The following is a 22,234-nucleotide window of genomic DNA, read 5'->3' on the forward strand; positions in this document are numbered from 1 at the left end:
AACTCTACCTTTGGAAAGGCACTGTGTTGATTATTTCATTCTCTTTATCCCACGTTAATCCTGACAATAACTATTTAGGAGTGGGTATGATTACCATCATTTTACAGATGAAGAATCAAAGCCCAGAGAGATTAGTTTATTTACAGTAAGGGCAGAGCCCAGATCTAAACCCAAATCCAGAGTCCCCAAAAAAAGAAAAACCTGCTAAATTATTTTTAAGACTTGTTTTCAGTCCAGCCGGTGTGGCTCAGTGGTTGAGCATTGACAATGCACCAAGAGGTCACCGGTTCGATTCCCAATCAGGACACATGCCCAGATTGTGGGCCTGATCCCCAGTGGGGGGCATGCAGGAGGCGGTCAGTCGATCTTCTCTCTCATCGATGTTTCTATCTCTCTATCCCTCTTACTTTCTCTCTCTCTAAAATCAATAAAGGAAATAAAAATAAAAATAAAAAGACGTGATTTTATACAAAGTTGGGGGGGAAATCCAGTCAACCAACCCATGTTTCACTGACGACACCAACTATAAACCCCATTAAGTGAGTACTATGAGCTACATTAGGAGAGAAATCTGCAATACTACATATTAGTTTACACATCGAGGTGACATATTATTACATATTCAACACATACCGGAAGTTCAGTCCTTGCCTTAAATATCCAATTTGGAAGTAATTTCAAACAATGAAAAAAATGATAAACTATTATTATGGTATTGTGCAGAACAAGGTCACTGAAATCCCACCCTTACCCCTAGGGTTCTCTCACTCTCAAGCCCTAACCGGCATCTCTGATTTCTAGGCGTGTCACCAGAGGAAGAAGCAAAGAAAGACAAGATGATATCTGTGTTCCCTTACAGCTCTAATAATCTATACCTGAAACTACACTTCGGTTCCTATTTTTTGTTTTAGGCACCCATTTGGTACCAAATGCTAAGATACCAAACTCCCATTTTGGCCTTAGGGAGAGGACCAGAGAATAATAAAATATCTTCCATCCGAGTGGGAGAGGAAGAGAGGGAGAAAATATTTTTTAAAAATATTTACTTGAAGAAGAGGAAAAAACAGCACTGGTGGAAAACAAAGTAGCAGCCAGAAAAAAGAAACATATGGGTCATTTAAATCAGGTTACATGTAGTTATTAAAGAAATATTAACAGAGAGCTAATCTTTGTTGTTTTCTTTACATTAATAAAGTCAAGCTATCAGTTTCTCAATGCTGTCCAATACCACACTGTGCCAAATACAAAGACTAAAAATCAATCAAGAAATAACAGAGCCCTGGCCAGTTTGGCTCAGCGGTACAGCATCGGCCTGCGGACCAATGAGTAGTGGGTTCAATTCTGGCCAAGGGCATGTACCTCAGTTGCAGTTTGTCCCCGGCCCTGGTTGGGATCATGCGGGAGGCAGCCAGCCGATGTGTCCCTCCACATTGTCCTTTCTCCCTCCCTTTCTCTCTCTCCCACTCTATCTGAAGATAAATAGAATAATATCCTCGGGTGAGGATTATTTTATATATATATATCTCAAAAAAAAAGATAAAAAAATAACAGAGTAGGGAGGAGGGGGTCAATGGGGTGTAAATGGGAGAAAAAAGGAGGACATCTGTAATACTTTCTACAATACAGATAAAAACGAATAAAATTTTAAAAAAGAAATAACAGAGGGAGATTCCAAAACGGTGACGGAGTGAATGGAAGCTACACAGACTGTCTCCCAGGACCAAACTGGAATTACAACTAAAATAAAAAGAAATCGTTGGGAAAAACCAACAGAAAAGCAACTTGCGAGGATCATATAACCATGGACACTGACTGGATCCTGGTAGGCATGTGGAAGCATGAGAGGGGGGCTGGGAGCCCCCAGACGGCAGCGGCCTTAGCTGTGAGCAGCACCCTCGGGTTAAACTCCCAAGTACCTCCACAGCCCAGAGCCGGGACAGACGCTAAAATAGCCACAGCTACTCACCTTGGGCTCTGGCAGGGGGAGGGTGAACTGGACTGGAACTATGTGGGGACACTAGAGAATTGGAGGGCGCTCAGAGCTTTTGCTGAGTTGTAGCCACGCAGGACAGTGGCCATATTGCTCCTTCCCAGGAGCAATTTAATAGATATCTAGCCCTGGCCGGTTTGGCTCAGCAGTTAGAGCGTCAGCCTGCGGTCCCAGAGACCCGGGATCGGTTCCCGCTAAGGGCATGTACCTTGGCTGCAGTTTGTCCCCAGCCCTGGTTGGGTTGTGTGAGTGGCGGCCACTCGATGTGTCCCTTTCACAACGATGTTTCTCTCTCTTCCTCTCTCTCCTTCCCGCTCTATCTGAGTAAAAAATGGAAAAATGTCCTCGGGTGAGGATAAAAAAAAATATATATATATATATATATATATATATATATATATGTATCTACAGAGAATTACAGCCCAAAACTACAGAACTCACATTCTTCTCAAGGGCACATGGGACATTCTCAAAGATAGACCACATGATAGAACATAAACTAAGTCTCTACAAGTTCAAGAAGATTGAAATCATATCAAGCATCTCTTAGATCATAATGGCATGAAACTAGAAATCAATTGCAATAAGAACATGCAAAAACATTTGAACACATGGAGGCTAAATAGCATGTTATTAAACAACGAATGGGTTACCATGGAGATCAAGGAAGAAAATAACAACTTCCTGGAAAACAATGAAAATGAACACACAATGACACAAAATCTATGGAATGCAGTGAAAGCAGTTCTGAGAGAGAAGTTCATAGCACTACAGGCTTACCTCAAGAAACAAAAAAAATTTCTAACTATCTAACCTCACAACTTAAAGAATTAGAAAGCAAACAAAAGGAAAACCATAGAGCAAGTAGAAGTAAGGAAATAGTAAAGATCAGAGCAGAAATAAATGAAATGGAGACCAAAAAAACAATTCAAAGGATCAATGAAACAAAGAGCTGGTTTTTCGAAAAGATAAACAAGATTGATGGACCCTTAGCTAGACTCACCAAGAAACAAAGAGAGAGAACCCAAATACACAAAATCAGAAATGAAAGTGGAGAAGTAACAACTGACACCACAGAAATACAAAAGATCATTAACAGCTACTATGAACAACTATATGGCAACAAATACGACAATCAAAGCAAAATGGACAAATTTCTAGAAACACATAGTCTCTCAAAACTGAACCAGGAAGAGATAGAAAACTTGAACAGACCAATAACAACTAAGGAAATTGAAGAGGTAATCAAGACTCTCCCAGCAAACAAAAGCCCAGGCCCGGATGGATTCACCGGGGAGTTTTACCGAACATTCAAAAAAAAACTAACACCCATTCTCCTCACACTATTTCAAAAAATTCAAGAAGAAGGAAGACTTCCATACTCGTTTTATGAAGCCAGCATAATTCTAATTCCAAAATCAGAAAAAGACACAAGAAAGAAAAAAAACTAAAGGCCAATATCCCTAATGAACATAGACGCCAAAATCCTGAACAAAATACTAGCAAATCGGATCCAGCAATACATCAAACAAATTATTCACCATGACCAAGTGGGATTCATCCCAGGGATGCAAGGCTGGTACAATATTCGCAAATCCATAAATGTGATACACCACATAAACAAAATGAAGAATAAAAACCACATGATCATATCAACAGATGCTAAAAAAGCATTCGACAAAATCCAGCACCCATTTCTGATAAAAATGTTCCGCAGTGTGGAAATAGAGCGGTCATATCTCAACATAATAAAGGCCATATAGACAGCCAACATCATACACAATGGGAAGAAACTAAAAGCATTTCCCTTAAGAACAGAAACAAGACAGGGATGCCCACTTTCACCACTCTTATTTAACATAGTACTGGAAGTCTTAGCCACAGCAATCAGACAGGAAGAAAAAATAAAAGGAAACCAAACTGGAAAGAAGGAAGTGAAACTCATTATTTGCAGATGACATGATATTATACATAGAAAACACTAAAGACTCCATCAAAATCTACTGGACTTAATAAATGAAATTTGGCAAAGTGGCAGGATACAAAATTAACGTCAAGAAATCGATGGCATTCTTATACACCAATGATGAACTCACAGAAAGAGAAACCAAAAAAACAATCCCATTTACCATCATGGCAAAAAAATTAAGATACCTAAGAATAAACTTAACCAAAGAAGTAAAGGACCTATTTGCAGAAAACTACAGGACATTGAAAAAAGAAATAGAGGAAGATATAAAAAAGTAGAAGCATATACCTTGTTCATGGATTAGAAGAATTAACATCATTAAAATGTCCATACTACCCAAAGCAATCTATAGATTCAATGCAAACCCCATCAAAATACCAATGACATATTTCACAGCACTAGAACAAATACTTCAAAAGTTCATATGGAACCAAATAAGACCCCGAATAGCCACAGCAATCTTGAAAAAGAAGGACAAAGTAGGTGGGATCACAATACCAGTTATCAGGCTATACTACAAAGCTCTGTAATCAAAACAGCCTGGTACTGGCACAAGAACAGGCATATAGACCAGTGGAATAGAACAGAGAACCCAGAAATGAACCCAAGACATTATGTTCAATTATTATTTGACAAAGAAAGCAAGAGCATAAATGAAGTAAAGACAGCCTCTTTAATAAATGGTGTTGGGAAAATTAGACACCTACATGCAAAAAAAAATGAAACTAGACCATCAACTTACACCATTCACAAGAATAAATTCAAAATGGATAAAAGACTTAAATGTGATTTGTGAATCCATAAAAATTCTAGAAGAAAATGAAGGCAACAAAATTTCGGACATCATACACAGCAGAATTTTCACTGATACATCACTTAAGGCAACAGAAGTAAAGGAAAAAATGAACACATGGGAATACATCAAACTAAAAAGTTTCTGCACAGCAAAAGATACAATCATCAAAATGGAAAGGCAACCCACTGTATGGGAGAGCATAAGTGCCAGTGACACATCAGAGAAGGGGTTCATTTCCAAAATGTAGAGAGTACTCATACAACTCAACAAAAGGAAGACAAAGAACCCAATTTAAAAAAATGGGCAGAGAAGCTGAATAGACAGATATCTCTCCAAACAGGACATATAAATGGCCAAGAGACGACTCTAGTCAAGATGGCGGCATAGGTAAATGTGGTATCGTGTCCTCCCACAACCACATCAAAGTTACAACTAAACCACAGAACAATCATCATTCAAAACTGCCTGAAACCAAGCTGAATGGAAGTCCTACAACTACAGAATTAAAGAAGCAGCCACATCGAGACTGGTAGGAGGGGCGGAGGCGGACGGGCTGGTCCCACACCCACATGTGGAGGATACAAATCAGGAGGATACCTCGGCTAAGAAGGTTCTACCTGAGGATTGAGGGGTTCCCGTCCTACACCAGGCACCCCACTCAGGGTTCTGGTGCTAGGAAGAGAAGTCCCCATAACTTCTAGCTGGAAAAACCAGCAGGCACTGAGATTCAGGGAGGCTGAAGTAGCTGGAGCCCCAGGCAGCTCCTCTAAAAGGGCCCGCACACAGACTTACTCGGACTCTCTCCCTCTAAGCTTGGAGGGGAGGCAGCTCAAGGGGCGCCAGAGACATACAGGGAAGAACTGAGCTGTTTGGCATTGGAAGGAGAGCTGGAGAGGGGCTTTCTCCAGGAGAGACGTGCTGTCAGAGGCCTTTGTTCCTTTGGTGAGCCCTTCCCTGGGATGGCAGACAACCCCCATAACTGGGACTCCAACAACCTGGCTCATATTGGTTGCCCCGACCTGGTGATTCCCTGAGGCCCTGCCCCACCCAACTTTCAGGCCCACCCAAGCTGTTGCCAGTTGCTTTACCATAGGATTGGCTTGTCTTGGATCCTGCTTCAGGTTTTCCTAAATCCTTTCAAACAAGCAGCATCTGGTCTCAGCTAGCCCCATACCTCTCATTAAGTAATACATAGAAACAAACACAGGGAGGCAGCCAAAATGAGGAGACAAAGGAACAGGTCCCAAATGAAAGAATAGAAAAAATCTCCAGGAAAAGAACTAAGCAAAATGGAGATAAGCAACCTAACAGATGCTGAGTTCAAAATACTGCTTATAAGGATGCTCAATGAACTTAGTGAGAACCTCAGCGAACTTAGTGAGGGCCTCAAGAGCATAAAAAAGGACCAGTCAGAAATGAGGGATGCACAGTCAGAAATGAAGGAGGCACTAACTGAAATAAAGAATAATTTACACAGATTCAATAGTAGAGTGGGTAAAGCCAAGAAGCAAACCATCGATTTGGAATATAAGGAAGCAAAAAACACCCAATCAGGACAGCACAAAAAAAGAATCCAAAAAAATGAGGACAGTGTAAGGAGCCTCTGGGACAACTTCAAGCGTGCCAACATTCGCATCTTGGGGGTGCCAGAAGGAGAAGAGGGAGAACAAGAAATCGAAAACCTATTTGAAACAATAATGGCGGAAAACTTCCCTAACTTGGTGAAGGAAACAGACATACAAATCCAGGAAGAACAGAGAGTCCCAAAGAACATGAACCCCAAGAGGCCCACGCCAAGACACATCATCATCAAATTGCAAAGGTTCAAGACAAAGAGAGAATCTTAAAAGCAGCAAGAGAAAAGCAGTTAGTTACCTAAAGGGAGTTCCCATTAGGCTGTCAGCTGATTTCTCAAAAGAAACTTTGTAGGCCAGAAGGGAGTGGCAAGAAATATTCAGAGTGGTGAAAAGCAAGAACCTACAACCAAGATTACTATATCCTGCAAAGCTGTCGTTTAGAATCGATGGCCATATAAAGATTTTCCCAGACAAGAAAAAGTTAAAGGAGTTCATCACCACCAAACCGTTATTATATGAAATGATGAAAGGTCTTTTTGTAGAAAAAGATAAAATATATGAACAAACAAAATGGCAATGAATACATATATATCGACAATGGAATCTACAAACAAAATGAACAGGCAGAACAGAAACATTCTCAAATACAGAGAACATTTTGTTGGTTGCCAGATGGGAGGGGGGTTGGGGGAATGGGTGAAAAAGGTGAAGGGATTAAGAAGAACAAATCTCAAAGAGAAGGGGGTTGGGGGGTGGGAAGAAATAAACCAAAGAACTTATATGCATAACCAATGGACACAAACAACAGTGTGGGAAAAGGCGGGAGTGGGGAGGAAGGGGTCAATGGGGGAAAAAAATGAGGAACATCTGTAATACATTCAACAATAAAGATTAAAAAAAAAAAATTGCCAAGAGACATATGAAGAAATGCTCAACATCACTAATCATCAGAGAGATGCAAATGAAAACAACTATGAGGTATCATCTCACACCTGTCAGAATGGCCACCATCAACAAATCATCAAACAACAAGTGTTGGCGAGGGTGTGGAGAAAAGGGGACTCTAGTACACTGCTGGTGGGAATGCAGACTGGTGCAGCCACTATGGAAAACAATATGGTGTTACCTCAAAAAATTAAAAATTGAACTTCTATTTGACCCAGTGATCCCGCTTCTAGGAATATACCCTAAGAAGCTTGAAACACCAATCAGAAAGAATATACGTACCCCCGTTCGTAGCAGCACTATTTATAGTAGCTAAGATCTGAAAACAGCCCAAGTGTCCATCAGGAGACGAATGGATAAAAAAGTTGTGGTACATATACACAATGGAGTACTATGCAGCCGTAAGAAAGATCTCTTATCCTTTGAGACAACATGGAGGGACCTGGGAAGTATTATCCTAAGCGAAACAAGCCAAGCAGAAAAGGACAAATACCACATGATCTCACTTATTTGTGGAATATAACGAACATAACAGTCTGAGGAATAGGGTAGACATGGAAGTAGAGTACAGACTGACAACACTCAGAAAAGGGAGTGGCGTGGGGAGGGAAGAGATAAACCACAGAACTTATATGCATGTATGCATAATCAATGGACATGGACAACAAAGCCGGGGACGGGGTGGGAGGGATGGGTAGGAGGGTGTCAATGGGGTTAAAAAAAAAAATCTGTAACAAAAATAAAATTAAAAAAATAATAATAATAATAAAGAAAACAAATAAAATAAAATAAAAAAGAAAGAGCAATACTCCAAAAACAGGTTAATAGTGTACCTGAAAATTTTAGAGCAAAAAAGACTTCCTTAAAATGAAAGACACAGAGCTAGATTATATTTACTGTAAATATACTCTGAAAATCATGGTAGAATCTATTTTACTGTCAGTTTTCATTGTGAAGCTAATCCATATTGGAATCAATACTCTATATTTAAAATCATGTTTAAATTTTTTTTTAATCCTCACCTGAGGATATTTTTCCATTGATTTTCAGATAGAGTGGGAGGGAGGGAGGTAAAGAGAAAGAGAGGGAGGGGGAGAGAGAGAGAGAAACATAAATGTGAGACAGACATATCGATTGGTTGCCTCCTGCACAACCCCAACCAGGGCCAGGGATTGAACTGCAACCGAGTTACATGCCCTCGACTGGAATTGAACCTTCGATTCTTTGGTCCACGGGCCAATGCTCTAACCACTTAGCAAACCAGGCCAGCGCTAACTTCTAATTAGCAAATTCAAATATGCCTCTATATATTAATCATAAATTTAAAAAAAGCAAATGGATTTCCTCTTTTCTAAAAATAATATTGAATAAAATTATCAAATGAAAAATCAACTTACCAGTAAATAGCCATTTATTTATAATAGCAATACTATCATCACACTTTCACTTTGTATACTCCGCTTCCTTACTCTGCTTTATTTTCATCATAACTTTTGTCACCTTTTGACATATATTTGTTTATTTTTCTCTTCCTCCATTTCTCTAGAATATGTATATTGAAAGCAGAGATTTGTACATGTTCATTCACCTCCAATGGCATTTGTTACATAAATATGTAAAAATAAATAAATATAAATAAAAATAATATTGATCTACATTTTAATGCATTATAATATTTATAAGCCTGTGTCCCACACTATTGCAACAAAATCTGCAATAATTCTGGTTGCTATAATTGTGGTCGAACAGAAATGTTTCTAATTATCCTCAAGGATAATACATTCTAACCAGGTTTCATTATAAAATGTGCCTATTAATAAAGCTGAATTGCTTTTGTTCCACTGATAATATCAAAGAAAGAAAAGGAGAGAAAAGAGAGAGATCACTTATTATATGACCAAAGAACAATTCAGGAGCTCCTAGAAGCACATCTGTTTTTCTGCAAAGACAGATTACAAGTCTTTTACATTAAATATTTTAAAGGAATCTATTCATGCTTTCTTTTTCTCTGAGTCACCTTTTTCAGCTATTCGGTTGTTTTTTGTTTGTTTTGTTTTTTGCATTACTTACCTATAACTAATAAAATTAAACTGTCAAGTTTTACATTAAGACAAAAATAAATAAAACCACTTACCCTCCCACCACACAATGCTGAGTTTACCTTCTTAGCTACAACCTGCCCAGGCCCCTGGACAAGCTCCAGCAAAGAAGAGAGAGCAGTAAGACCCTGCAGCCACCAGGAAACCCAAAGCTGACTTCAAAGGAGACTTATTTCCTTTGCATTCAGTAAAATGAATACACCAGAGATCTTTGAAACTCCAGAGAGTTTAGAAAACATTTTAAGCCAGAGGGGAATGGAAAGAAAATTGGTTGTTTTAGAGAAGAATGATTACAGATTTTTTATTTAACTTCCACAATTTCCTATCTCATATAGTTTCTTTTTTCTATTTTGACCTCTCACAAATTAGAAGTTTTTTCAATTGTTTGAGATCCTTGGCTCTGCATTTACCTGCCAGATGGAGGCAAATGCTGATGGAAGCTCTGCACACATAGGTACAGCCTCTTAGACGGTACGTCCCGCTGGAGTGTTTCAAGCTATTTCATTGAGAGACAGCCAAATGTCAGTAACTAAGTCTCTTTTTTGTTTTTAATAATTTTTATTTTTCATTTACAGTTGACATACAATATTATATTAGTTTCAGCTGTACAAGTCACTGATTGGACATTATATAACTTACTAAGTGATCACCCTGTTAAATCAAATAACTCATCTGACAACACACACAGTTACCACAATATTATTGACTAAATTTCCTATGCTGAACTTCACATCCCTATGACTATTCTGTAACTACCACTTTGTACTTCTCAATCCCTTCACCTTTTCACCCATCCCTCCAGCCCCCCTCCCATCTTTCACCCAGTCCCGCAAACTCCCTTCCCTCTGGCAAACCACCAGTTCTCTCTCTGTCTATTAATCTGATTCATTTTTGTTTATTTTGTTCTTTAGAGTCCACATATATGTGAAATTACATAGTATCTGTCTTTCTGATTGTCTTATTTAACTGAACATAATACCTTCTAGGTCCATCTATGTTGTTACAAATGGTAAGATTTCATTCTTTTTTATGGTCAAGTAATATTCCATTACATGTACCACAGCTTTTTATCCACTTGTCTATTAATGGGTACTTGGGTTGCTTCCATAGCTTGGCTAGTGTAAATAATGCTGCAATGAACACAGGGGTGCATATATTCTTTTGAATTAGTGTTCTGAGTTTCTGAGTAGACACCTCTTCAAAGAGGACATAGAGAAGGCCAATAGACATATGAGACATATGAAAAGATGCTCAATGTCACTAATTGTCAAGGAAATGCAAATTAAAACCACAATGGGGTATCACCTCATACCTGTCAGGATAACTACTATCAATAAATCTTGTTTTTCATTCATTTTCTCCAGGAGCATATCCACCAATCTTCAGGTGGGAAAGAAGGTGGGGTGAGTAAAACTCTGGTGCCAGGATTTTAAAAGCCAAGTCAAGACATCTCACTCTTCTGTCTGTATCCTTTTTGCTTAAGCCTGTTTCTCAGAATCCGCCCCCCACCCACCCATGCCTGAGTGCTCTTCAGGGAATCCCTCAGAACAGTATTAAACTGGGGAAGGGGTGGTCTCATGACTATGCATAGCAGAGCAGAGGATCTGGGCATCTGCTTCTTTCAATCAGTCTTCTTAGTTGTCTGCCTTTGGACACGCCTGGTACTTCCAACGCCTAAGCCTTTCCAGGGTTCTAAGGCAAGAACTGGCTTTTTCCTGGAGTTCTCCAACCCTGATGGCACTTAGCTTTCAGCTTTCACTGATCAGTTAATTTCACCATTACTCAATTTTCCAACTTGCAAAATGTTATTAATATTATATCCCCTTTTCCTCCTCTTTAACCAAGTAAATTCATGACTTTTTATAAGTCCCTTACTGATTTTACTGGGGTTTCAGGAGAAAGCAAAGATAAACAGGTATGTTGAATTCACCATGCTTGAGAGAAAGTCCCACAAAATAAATAATTTTTAAAAATAAACTTATATGGAACTATTTTATGCCAAGGAAATGTAGTTAAGCAAGCCTTTTCCCTGGACTCGACAAGTCCCTAGTCTCTCTTCTCTCCACAAAACTGTGCTAACTAGTTACTACGCTCCTCAGACCCACATACCCTGATCTCCCCAGCTCTCAGCAAATGACCTGCCTCCACCTTCTCCTCAGCACCCACACAACTGCCCACTCGGGGGCACAGGCAGTACACTCTCACAATGTAAACCTCTCCTCCCTGTGCTCCTGATCCAAGTGCCTCCTCTTCCTTTCAGCTTATTTCCCCCCATTTTTCCACTTCCATCTCCAAAAGCTTCTTCCCTCATTTGAAAAATTAAAAAGTATTTGTAAAGAAGCTATACTTGCCTTTTACTGGCAGCAGTACAGTGGAGTAGTTACTCCAAAGGGCCCCCTGCACAAAACAACAAGTTCTTGGCTAAAATATAATTTTTAGTGCATTGACAGGCTTCCAGAAAATAAAGGAAATCTCCAAGGATCCCAGCACCATAACCAAAAAGAACCACTACAAGCAAACAAACTGTGGCTTACATCCAGAGTAAAACACTGAGCAGTAAGCAAACTCCAAGGGAAGGGTGAGCCTGAAGATGAATGCCAATACAAGCCAATACTAGTAGACTAAGCCTTCAGCTGGTGGCATGGAAGAGAAGCTGAACCTGAGATGCCACATTAAGTCAAGAACTGCTGAAGGAGGGTGAAGTGGCCTCTAGTGGTACAGTCCCTGGATCCCTTATTTGGGGTCTCATATTCAGGCAAAACATATAAAAGTTCATAATCAACATCATTAAATACATAAGGAAACAAGCCACCATAAGTGTTTGCATAAACCAATAACAGATTTAGACACTTAAGGACTTAAAATATTATACAGGGTGGGCTAAAAGTAGATTTACAGTTCTGAGTATGTGAAAGTTTATTCTTATATTATTATTTATTAATTACTGTATTATTTTCCATACAAACAACTGTAAACCTACTTTGCTCTACCCTGTATTTATGATATACAAACTGTAAAATAAAGATCAGTTACTACCTTGGCAAGAATGGGGTATAATCCCAAGAGAGAGGAAAGGGAAACTCACATTGGAGGCAAAAGGAAAGCGGAAAAATTTTGTGGTACTTTAGTTTTGCCTAAGGCTGGCTTTGATCCCACCAACTATTCTCAAAGGCATGGAATAGTGGAAAGAGCTTTCTTTACATAATGACACAAATTGTCTCTAGCAAACAATCTACCACCACATCACACATAGCCTATCAGAAAACATTCAAATTTCTACTACATACTGAGAGCTTACTGAAAATCACATTACCCTAATAAAAATGGCTCCCCTGAATACACCAGCAATATCCATTTGATCACATCAGTAGTACAAGGAATTGGAATAAATAACAAAATTCAGTATGCCATAATCATTCAACAATCCTAAAATGCTTCAGCTGACTTTGCTCAATTGTTTGCAAATAGTTCGCTACTGTCAATTCAACCTGTATATTATCTATCCGAAACAGTCCTTCACTCACCTAATTCAGATACTCAGATATTATTAGCTGATAAATGAGTGTTTTCAGCTATTGCATAGTAAGGTTCCATATTTTCCAATTCAACAGTATCTATGCAATCATTTAATTACATCACAATTTTATTTGTTGTTTTGTTTTTTAAATATTTTTATTGATTTTAGAGAGGAATGGAGAAGAGAAGAGAGAGAGAGAAACATCAACTCGAGAGAGAAACATCTATCAACTGCTTACTACACACACCCTGATTGGGGACTGAACCCAAAATCTGGGCGTATCCTGACAAGGAATCAAACTGGCGACCTTCTGGTGCATGGGATGACGCTCAACCAACTGAGCCACACCAGCCAGGGCGCATCACACTTTTATAAATTGTAAAAACACACTGGCAGAAAATATAAAAAAGACTTAAACTATGTGATAAGAAAAAGAAGTTACAGACTAACAACATGTAAGGCTAAGATGAAAATAATTACATATGTCAAAAACAGCAAGTCTTTAATCTTGAAAAGATATTCACTGGACTTAAGCTGGTGGACCAACAGGAAACTCAACTATAAATAAAAAGAACAAAATTAAAAGAGCATGTAAAAACTCTGAATTGCTAACTGTATAAAAGAGGACAATCTGTCAGTACACGGACAGAATCTCCAATCATCACACCTTACAAATGGGTCTTTCAATGAGACAACCATCTTGACAATCTGGCCATGGTTAGAAAAGTGTCATTTTCACATTGCCTCCACCTTAGGCCACCTAGGATGTTCAACAAAACCATGCTTACAGAGTAGGGAATGCAGGTTCAGAGAGGGTACTCCAGGAGGACATTTGACCCCAAAACAAATACAGTGTATCTCTCAAGTGCATCAATTTACTCACTGGTAAGTAATGAAAAATAACTTTATATTAAGATAATTGATATTGTGTTAAATGAAAGTATAATATATGCACAATTTTATTACATAATGCAAAACAACATGGTAAGTTACAGGTGCTATCCGCTTAGACCCTATCGGGATAAACATTCACTCCATTCTTGCTGCTAGAACTTCCTGGAATGGTTTGCAACTCCTTAAGTGAACTATGTTTTGGCACTGTTGGTCCCACAAAAACAAAGCCTAGAAGTAAGAAAACTAACACATGCAAAACACAATTTGATTAGCTTAGTTTTAAAACAGAGGTACATAGTTAACAAATTTGGAAGGCCGATTATCAAAGTAGGAAATTCAACATTCATGTCATAAAACTCAAAATCAATGTATAAAGCTCTAGGTAGGCAAGAACACCTAATGAGGACAAAGGTGTGTTTTGAAAAATAAACCCAGGAAATCCAAGAGCAACACTGCCTTTGCCTTCAGAAAGACAGGAGATAGCGTGAAGGGCAGACGCAAAACAGTACATTCCCCATATTTCATTTGTTAACAATCCCCTTCTCCCCTTTTACTTTCCAGGTTGTTAGTTTTAATGCTAAGAAATGAAACACAAGCAGTTGATCTTGAAAACTACAGACCTTCTAACTACTGGCAAAAAAGAAAATCTCAGCAGTATCAGGAGAAAATAGTAACCTTTTCCTGTATCTTCAGAAAACGATGACATACATCAGCATCATAAAACTGTCCTTGAAAATGTCCCTAATCAAGTAGTCCCAAAGACACCCAGACTCAGAGACTGTTGTTATATCCTATGAAAGTAACCTTTAATATTTATAAAACCTATAATTCTGATTGGCTGTCTCACTTAATAATGTACTGCCCTAGTAATGGTATTTAAACTGACATCTGTTTCCTGAAAGAAATACTTGTGATTTTTATTTTTATTTTCTATATGCATGGAAGTCAAAATAAATAAAAGTCTCAATCCTACTGGATTCCTTATTCTAAAATAAAGGAAAAACACAATGAGAGTCTTGGTTCTTTAAAATTAACACGGGAAGAAAGAGTGACAGAGTCAGATTATTTAAAAATAAAAATTATAAGAGGAAAACAGAATTTTCAAAATTACAATTTTATTCCTCAAATTTTGTGCTTAATGTTACACATGATACCAAAACATTTTCAAAGGCAATACTTACTGCAACTGCCAGACTTTTCTTCATAAGTAAAATGAAGTTGTAATTCCTCCTCTGACATCTCACAAATGAACACTTTCAGCAAATAGCAAATAATAAACAAAGCATTGTTTGTCTGCCAAATGAAGATGTGACTAGAAAGAAAAGACCAAGATCACACAAGAATCAATATTTATCATGAGCATAATCAGTTTATTTCTAGTCAATGATTTCTTCACGATTTCTCAATCATTTTTCCCATTCTGTTTGTAATATTAGAACAATGTCCATAGCTTTTCAAGGCTCATGATTTATGACACTAAACCAGTGAAATAAATCTATTACACTTTACTTCATATTTCATTCTATGTATTTTACATTTTTACTTAATAAAAATATTTTCCTTGCCCTGGCTGGTTTGGCTCAGTGGTTAGAGCATCAGACCGCAGATCAAAGAGTCGCAGGTTCGATTCCAGTCAAGGGCACCTACCTCAGTTGCGGTCAGGTCCCCAGCCCTGGTCAGGGTCGTGTGGAAGGCAGCCAGTCAACGTGTCTCTCTCACATCGATGCCCCCCACCCCCCGCACTCTATCTGAAGACAAAAGTAAAAAATATCCTCAGGTGAGGATTAAAAAAAAAATATATATATATATATATATATACATATATACAGGCAATTCAAAGAAAAGAAAGATAAAAAAAATTAAAAATACACAGTACTGTAAACACAATATATGCAAATATACCACCAAATTTTTAAGGAGTATCACCAGTAGCACAATATAATACTTGCTATTTGCATTAATAACCGTGAACTCAAAAGAAAAAATTTAATTGGATTCAATACTATTTGCCTGAAAGCTGGGTAATGAACAATCTTTTAAGAGCTAGCCAGAAAAAATGGTGTTAAAAAATACTTAAGCACATAAAAGGTTAGCTTTCCATTGTATCTAATATAAAACTGTAATATCTAATCTGAATCTCCTTTCATCTAATGGAAAAAATTAAGAAAATAGATGTAGAATGAAATAATACTCAAACTAAGTCATATGACCAGAAGTAATAATGGGGAATAATCTTTTTAGTAATAATTATATCACTATTAATATTCTTAAAGAATGTATTTCTAAAGATTGTCTAAAATGCTGAAATCAAATTCCAGAATTTATCATCTCACCCCAATGACTTGGACAGCAAATTAAAAGCTCTTTTACTTTTTCCCTTAATAATAAGAATAATTTCTTTAACAGCTTTCAAAAGACCACAATCGATTTCTACCAAAAATACTCATCTTGTTAAATATAAAAAGAATATGATTAATCAGCCAGCTTACTTCTGACATTCTGCTGAAAGTTTTAGTTCTTTGGTTCTAGAAAGGAAGACCTTAATTAATGCACCAAGGTTTCCTGTTCGGGGATTGTTTTCAACTGCAAGAGAAAAAAAAATTTTAAAAGGTTAAAATTAAGAACTAAAATCAAAGTGAGTATATCATAACATTTATAAAACCAATTGTCAAACTGAAGTTGCTCATGAATCAACCTTATTGTCAGTAAGCAGGGAGGGAGAGAAATTGCTGCTTGGTCATAATTTTTTTCTGAACAAAAAATTATGTACAAAATGAAAGTGATAGAAACAGTAGGAGAAAATAGCCATCTTATCTGAGAATCTAAAATTGTAAAGAAAAGATGTAATTTTTTTTTTTTGGTACATGCCCCTCCCTAGCAGGAACCGAACCCAAAACTCTGGTCCACAGGCTGATGCTCCAACTGCTGAGCCAAACCGGCCAGGGCAAAAAGATGTAATATTTAATATACATACACAATTTATACACACAAACACACATCATTCTCTTTAGAAAAGTAGCTGTTAAAAAAAACTTAAAAATTGATCAACTATATCCCTAGTATATAGAATTTAATATAACGTAAAGGTAAAACTGTTCAGACAATCACAAACCATTCTAACAAAAAATAAAAATGACACATAAAGAAAGCAATGTGGCTGGTTCAGCCCGTGGACCAGAGAGTCCAGGGATCGGTTCCCACTAAGGGCATGTACCTCGGTTGCAGTTTGTCCCCAGCTCCAGTTGGGGTCATGTGGGTAGCAACCAGTCGATGTGTCTCTCTCACATCAATGTTTCTCTCCCTCTCTTCCTCCCTCTCTCCTTTGCACTCTATCTGAAGATAATTGCAAAAATGTCCTTGGATGAGGATAAAAAAAAAAGAAAGCAATGTGGCTCAGCTGGTGTGGCTCTGTGGAATAAGTGTTATCCCATGGACTGAGAGGTCCCAGTTTGATTCCCCATCAGGGCACATGCCCAGGTTGCAGGCTCGATCCCCAGTAGGGAGCATGCAGGAGGCAGCCGATCTCAATGTTTCTATCTTTCTCTCCCTTCCTCTCTCTCTAAAAAAGAAATAAAAACATATTTTGAAAAAAAGAAAAAAAGGAAGAAAGCAATGTGGCCAGTGGGGAGCTATCTGGCCAGGCAAATTTTTTTTTTCAAGTTTAAAAGGTGGACATTTCAGCAAAGCCATCAAGACCGGCTGCCTCCTGCATGTTCCCTACTTCAGAGAAGACTGCATTGAGAATTGGAAGATCTAGCATCTAGATCCAAGTCTATAATAATGGAATATTGAATCTCAGACAAATTATTTACTTCTCCACCTCAGTTTTCTCATCTGGAAAAGAAACTACAGGTAACATATATTGAGTAATATACACTAAGTGCTTTACATGCATTACCTACTTTAATCCTCGAAACTATGCATCGCCTAAGCACCAATATTACCTCCATTTAAAAAAAAATTTTTTTTTCTTGCCCTGGCCGGTTTGGCTCAGCGGTTAGAGCATCGGCCTGCGGTCCAGAGAAACCGGGGTTTGGTTCCCGCTAAGAGCACGTACCTTGGTTGCAGTTTGTCCCCGGCCCTGTTGGGTTGTGCGGGAGGCAGACACTCAATGTGTCCCTTTCACGTCAATGTTTCTCTCTCTTCCTCTCTCTCCCTCCCACTCTATCTGAACAAAAAATGGAAAAATGTGCTCAGGTGAGGATTAAAAAAAAAATTTCTTTTTCTTTATTTTTTGTTTTTGTTTTTAATCCTCACCTGAGGACATTTTTGCATTCATCTTCAGATAGATCAGGAGGAAGAGAGGGGGGAAAAGAGAGAGAGAAACATCGACGTGAGAAACACATCTAGTGGCTGCCACCTATACGACCCCAACCGGAGCTGGGGACAAACTGCAACCAAGGTACGTGCCCTTAGCGGGAACCAAACTCGGGACTCTCCAGTCCACAGGCTGACGCTCTAACTGCTGAGCCAAACTGACCAGGGCTCTTTATTGATTTTAGAGAGAGAATAGGGGAGAGGGAGAGAGAAACATCAATGAAAGAGAACATCAATTGGCTGCCTCCTGCATGCCCCCCACTGGGGATTGGGCCCACAACCTGGGCATGTGTTCTGACCAGGAATCAAACTGGGGACCTCTTGGTACATGGGTCGATGCTCAACCAATGAGTCACACTGGCTGGGCCCAATATAACCTCCATTTTACAGATCCTCACCTGAAGTTTGTTACTTGCTCAAGGACACACCCTAATCTATTAGCTCAAATCCTTGGCTCTACACTATGCCATACCAACCCCTATAATCAAGGAACTGGAGTTCATGAAACTATAAGTTCTATCAGGCTGCAGAGCAAGACATAAGTTGTAGTTAATTTTTTTTTTTTTTTAATACTCACTTGAGGATATTTTTCTATTTATCTTCAGCGTGGGAGGGAGAGAGAGAGAGAAACATCGATGTGAGAGAAGACACATCAACTGGTTGCCTACCGCATGACCCCAACCAGGGCCGGGGATGAACCAAAACCAAGGTATGTGCCATTGACCGGAATTGAACACATGACTCATTGCTCCACGCACGGGCTGAGGCTTTAACCACTGAGCAAAACCAGCCAGGGCAGTTGTGGTTAATTGTGTGCGTCAACCTGACTGGACCACAGGCTGCCCAGGTATCTGGTTAAACATTATTTCTGGGTGTGCCAGTGAGAGTGTCTCTGCATTTGAATTGGTGAACTGAGTAGAGCAGATTGGGGTCCCCATTGAGGGCCCAAAGACAAAAAGTCAGAAGAAGGTTGAATTCTCTCTCTCTCTGCCTGACTGTTGAGTTGAAACATTGGTCTTCTTCTGTCCTTGGACTGGAACTTGCAACACTGGCTCTCCTTGTTCTCAGGCCTTTGGACTCGGACTAGAATCGTATACCATTAACTTTCCTGGGTCCTCCAGTGTGCAGACAACAGATCATTGCACTACTCAGCCTTCATAGTTTTATGAGCCAATTTCTTATAATGAATCTCATTTTATATATATATGTAAATATTAATATTAATGTGTGTGTGTGTGTGTGTATCTACACTGACTAACAAAGTATAGAAGCACAGAAGTTAAGAATTCAACTTAAGAAAAAGATCATTTAGTCGGAACCTTTAATTTTACTGATGGAAGAAAAAGTCGTCCAGAAAGGCTATGATTTGGGCCTAAAGCCAACAGTATATTAGTGACAAATGCTCAGTCTTTTCACTTTACCAATGGTTTTCAAACTGTGAGATTCCAGTTCTGGGTATTTGTTTCACTTCTGAAATACATTTTTAACTGTTTTGGAAACCAGAAATGCAAACATACACATTGGCTTGTGCTGCCAGGAGAATTCATTTTTATATAGATCTAAGAATAATGCGTTTGCTGACATTTCTATGCATAATATCTGAACTTCTGTGTCAAAGATATAAAAAGATGTAGTTCTCCAGAATTTTTTAATCCAGGTTTGCACATATACACTTTAAAAAATGTACATGAGAATAAATACACCATTACGGCATATTTACTTTGTGCTCAAATAACTGGTGAGTTAACTCAGGTCTATCTCCCGGGTATGTGTTCTTGTCACAGCTTGAGAGCCAATACATGTAACTGTATAACTTTCTCATTATGATAAAAGTTGTAGCACCTTGCTGGTCCACATGTGGTTCATGGACTAGTGGCAACAGCATCACCTGGGAGCTTGTTTGAAGTGCAGAATTTCAGGTCCACCCTACACCTACTAAAGTTGACAGTGCTTTTCAAAATTCAATGTGCATTTAAATCACAAAGGATTCTTATTAAAGTTTTTTTATCTTTATTGTTGAAAGTATTACAGATGTTCCCCCACCTTTTTTCCTCCAGTGACCCCCTCCACCCTGTTCCAGCCCCACCCAGGTGCCTTCATTGCACTATTGTCTGTATGCACAGGTTATATATATATGCTTATAAATTCTTTAGTTAATCTCTCCCCCACCCCTTCCCTCTGAGATTCATCAGTCTGTTCCATGCTTCCATGTCTCTGGATCTATTTTGTTCATTATTATTAAAATTTAAATTCTGATTCTACCTATGTGAAGTGTGACCTGAGACTGTATTGCAAATAGTCTCCCAAGTAATGTCCATTGCCGCTGGTTGGAGAACCTCTGTTCTGAGTAGCAAAGTGCAACATGTACTGTAAATTAGGGCAGGTTTGGTTCAGCTTTCATACTGAAGACTAAGTGTATGATTAGATATTAGATATTGTTACAGTTTCTCTTTGAAACAAAAATTTCTTACTCTCAAGTTTGGGTCTAGCTTAATGAAAGAATATCCTGAGATTTCAGAATAAACTGTTTTTAAAAACAAAGTTAAGCCCTGGCTGGTGTGGCTCAGTTGGTTGGGCATCATCCAGTGCACTGGGAGGTTGCTGGTTTGATTCCTGGTCAAGGGCACATGCCCAGGTTGTGGGCTGGATCCCCAGTAAGGGGCATGCAGGAGGCAGCCAATCCATGATGAGCTCTCACATCAATGTTTCTTTCTCTCTCCCTCTCCCTTCCTTTCTCTCTAAAAATCAATGAACTATTCTTTAAAAAAATGTTAATGTTTACAAGTGCATCTCTGTGTAAATTAATATTATCTAACTATTGTAAATCAAAGCAAAATACTGAAACAAAGAGTTGAGGCTGATATAATTAAAAATTCCAACTTCACAATCTTGTTTTTATTCAAAAACAAGATTAATGAATTTATTAATGAATTACTTTATAATTGTTTGACTTCATAGTTAGCTATTAAAAACCTGTGTTATTGGAAAGAACAACCAGACTACTAAACTGATGTAATAAAAGCTCTGTGAATCTTTTTCATTCATTTGGCATGTATTTATTGAGCTCCTTATATATATACTCAGCACTGTTTCAGGTACAAGGGAATACTTATAAACAGAACTCCCTGTCTTAATAGAGCTGACATTCTAAGACAGTTAAGTTTCCATAGCACTCTTCTGGGCAAGATGCAAATGGGGCAATAAATGAATAAAAGTAGTATACTCAATGATGTTGTAACAACAATACACAAAGGTAGGCCTAATATTCCAAAATACCTCAATGGAATTTAACAGGATCCAACCTAACTGGTAAAAATCAAATGTTGAAGTTGAATGAGCTTCAGGAGCCAGAGTAGGAACAGGGACATCTGACAGGAAGGTAGAAAAGCATAATGGAACTAGACTACAGAATCTGACCAGGTTCAAATCGCAGCTCCACCAGTGACTAGCTGTGACACCTGGCAACTTACTTAACCTCCCACACCTCAGATTCCTCATCTGTGAAACTAAAACCATAGTACTTAAGCACAATAACTCACTTGACTCTAGAGTTTGAACTTGTAGAAATCTATTAACTAAAGTGGGCATTTGTGTAAAGAAGGAATTCTCCATCTCTACAGGAATTCAAGCAAAGTCTGTAACACTCACATAAAGGCATTATAAAGAGGATTTCCATCTGGAATGAGAGGTTGAACTTGCTTCCAGGCCCTGAAACAACCTTTCCCACTATCTCACTAAAATACTCACGAACCCCAAGATCCAATAGCCAATATAGAAAACACAGAGGACAGAAACACATGAACAATCCATGGGGATGCAATCAACAAAATAGACATTGTGGAAACTCTACAACTCACTCTCTTTTAATTACTTTTTATTTTTCAATTATAACTGACATTCAATATTATATTGGTTTCAGGTGTACAGTATAGTGGTTAGACATTTATATAACTTACAAAGTGATCCCATCAATAAGTCTAGCATCCACCTGACACCACACACAGTTATTATAATATTATTGGCTATATTCCCTGTGCTGTATTTTATATCCCCACCCACTTTCTTTAATAAATTAAAAGAGGAAAAATAAGAGAGAAAAAATGCAGGAAGAACCTAGCTATGAGAAGAAT

General features: G+C 38.4%; 1 protein-coding gene across 2 annotated transcripts in view; it reads right to left on the reverse strand.

The window, feature by feature from the left end:
• Positions 1-22,234, reverse strand: part of DYM (dymeclin) — a 347,109-nt gene that overhangs the window by 267,269 nt on the left and 57,606 nt on the right. For both annotated transcript variants that reach the window (XM_036246013.1, XM_036246014.1), the window contains exons 4-5: positions 16,277-16,370; positions 14,969-15,099 (exon numbers count right to left, since the gene is read on the reverse strand). In XM_036246013.1, the coding sequence (XP_036101906.1) occupies positions 14,969-15,099; positions 16,277-16,370 (225 nt within the window). The remainder of the gene's footprint in view (positions 1-14,968; positions 15,100-16,276; positions 16,371-22,234) is intronic.

The sequence above is a fragment of the Molossus molossus genome, unplaced genomic scaffold, assembly GCF_014108415.1.
Source record: "Molossus molossus isolate mMolMol1 unplaced genomic scaffold, mMolMol1.p scaffold_m16_p_6, whole genome shotgun sequence".
NCBI lineage: Eukaryota > Metazoa > Chordata > Mammalia > Chiroptera > Molossidae > Molossus > Molossus molossus.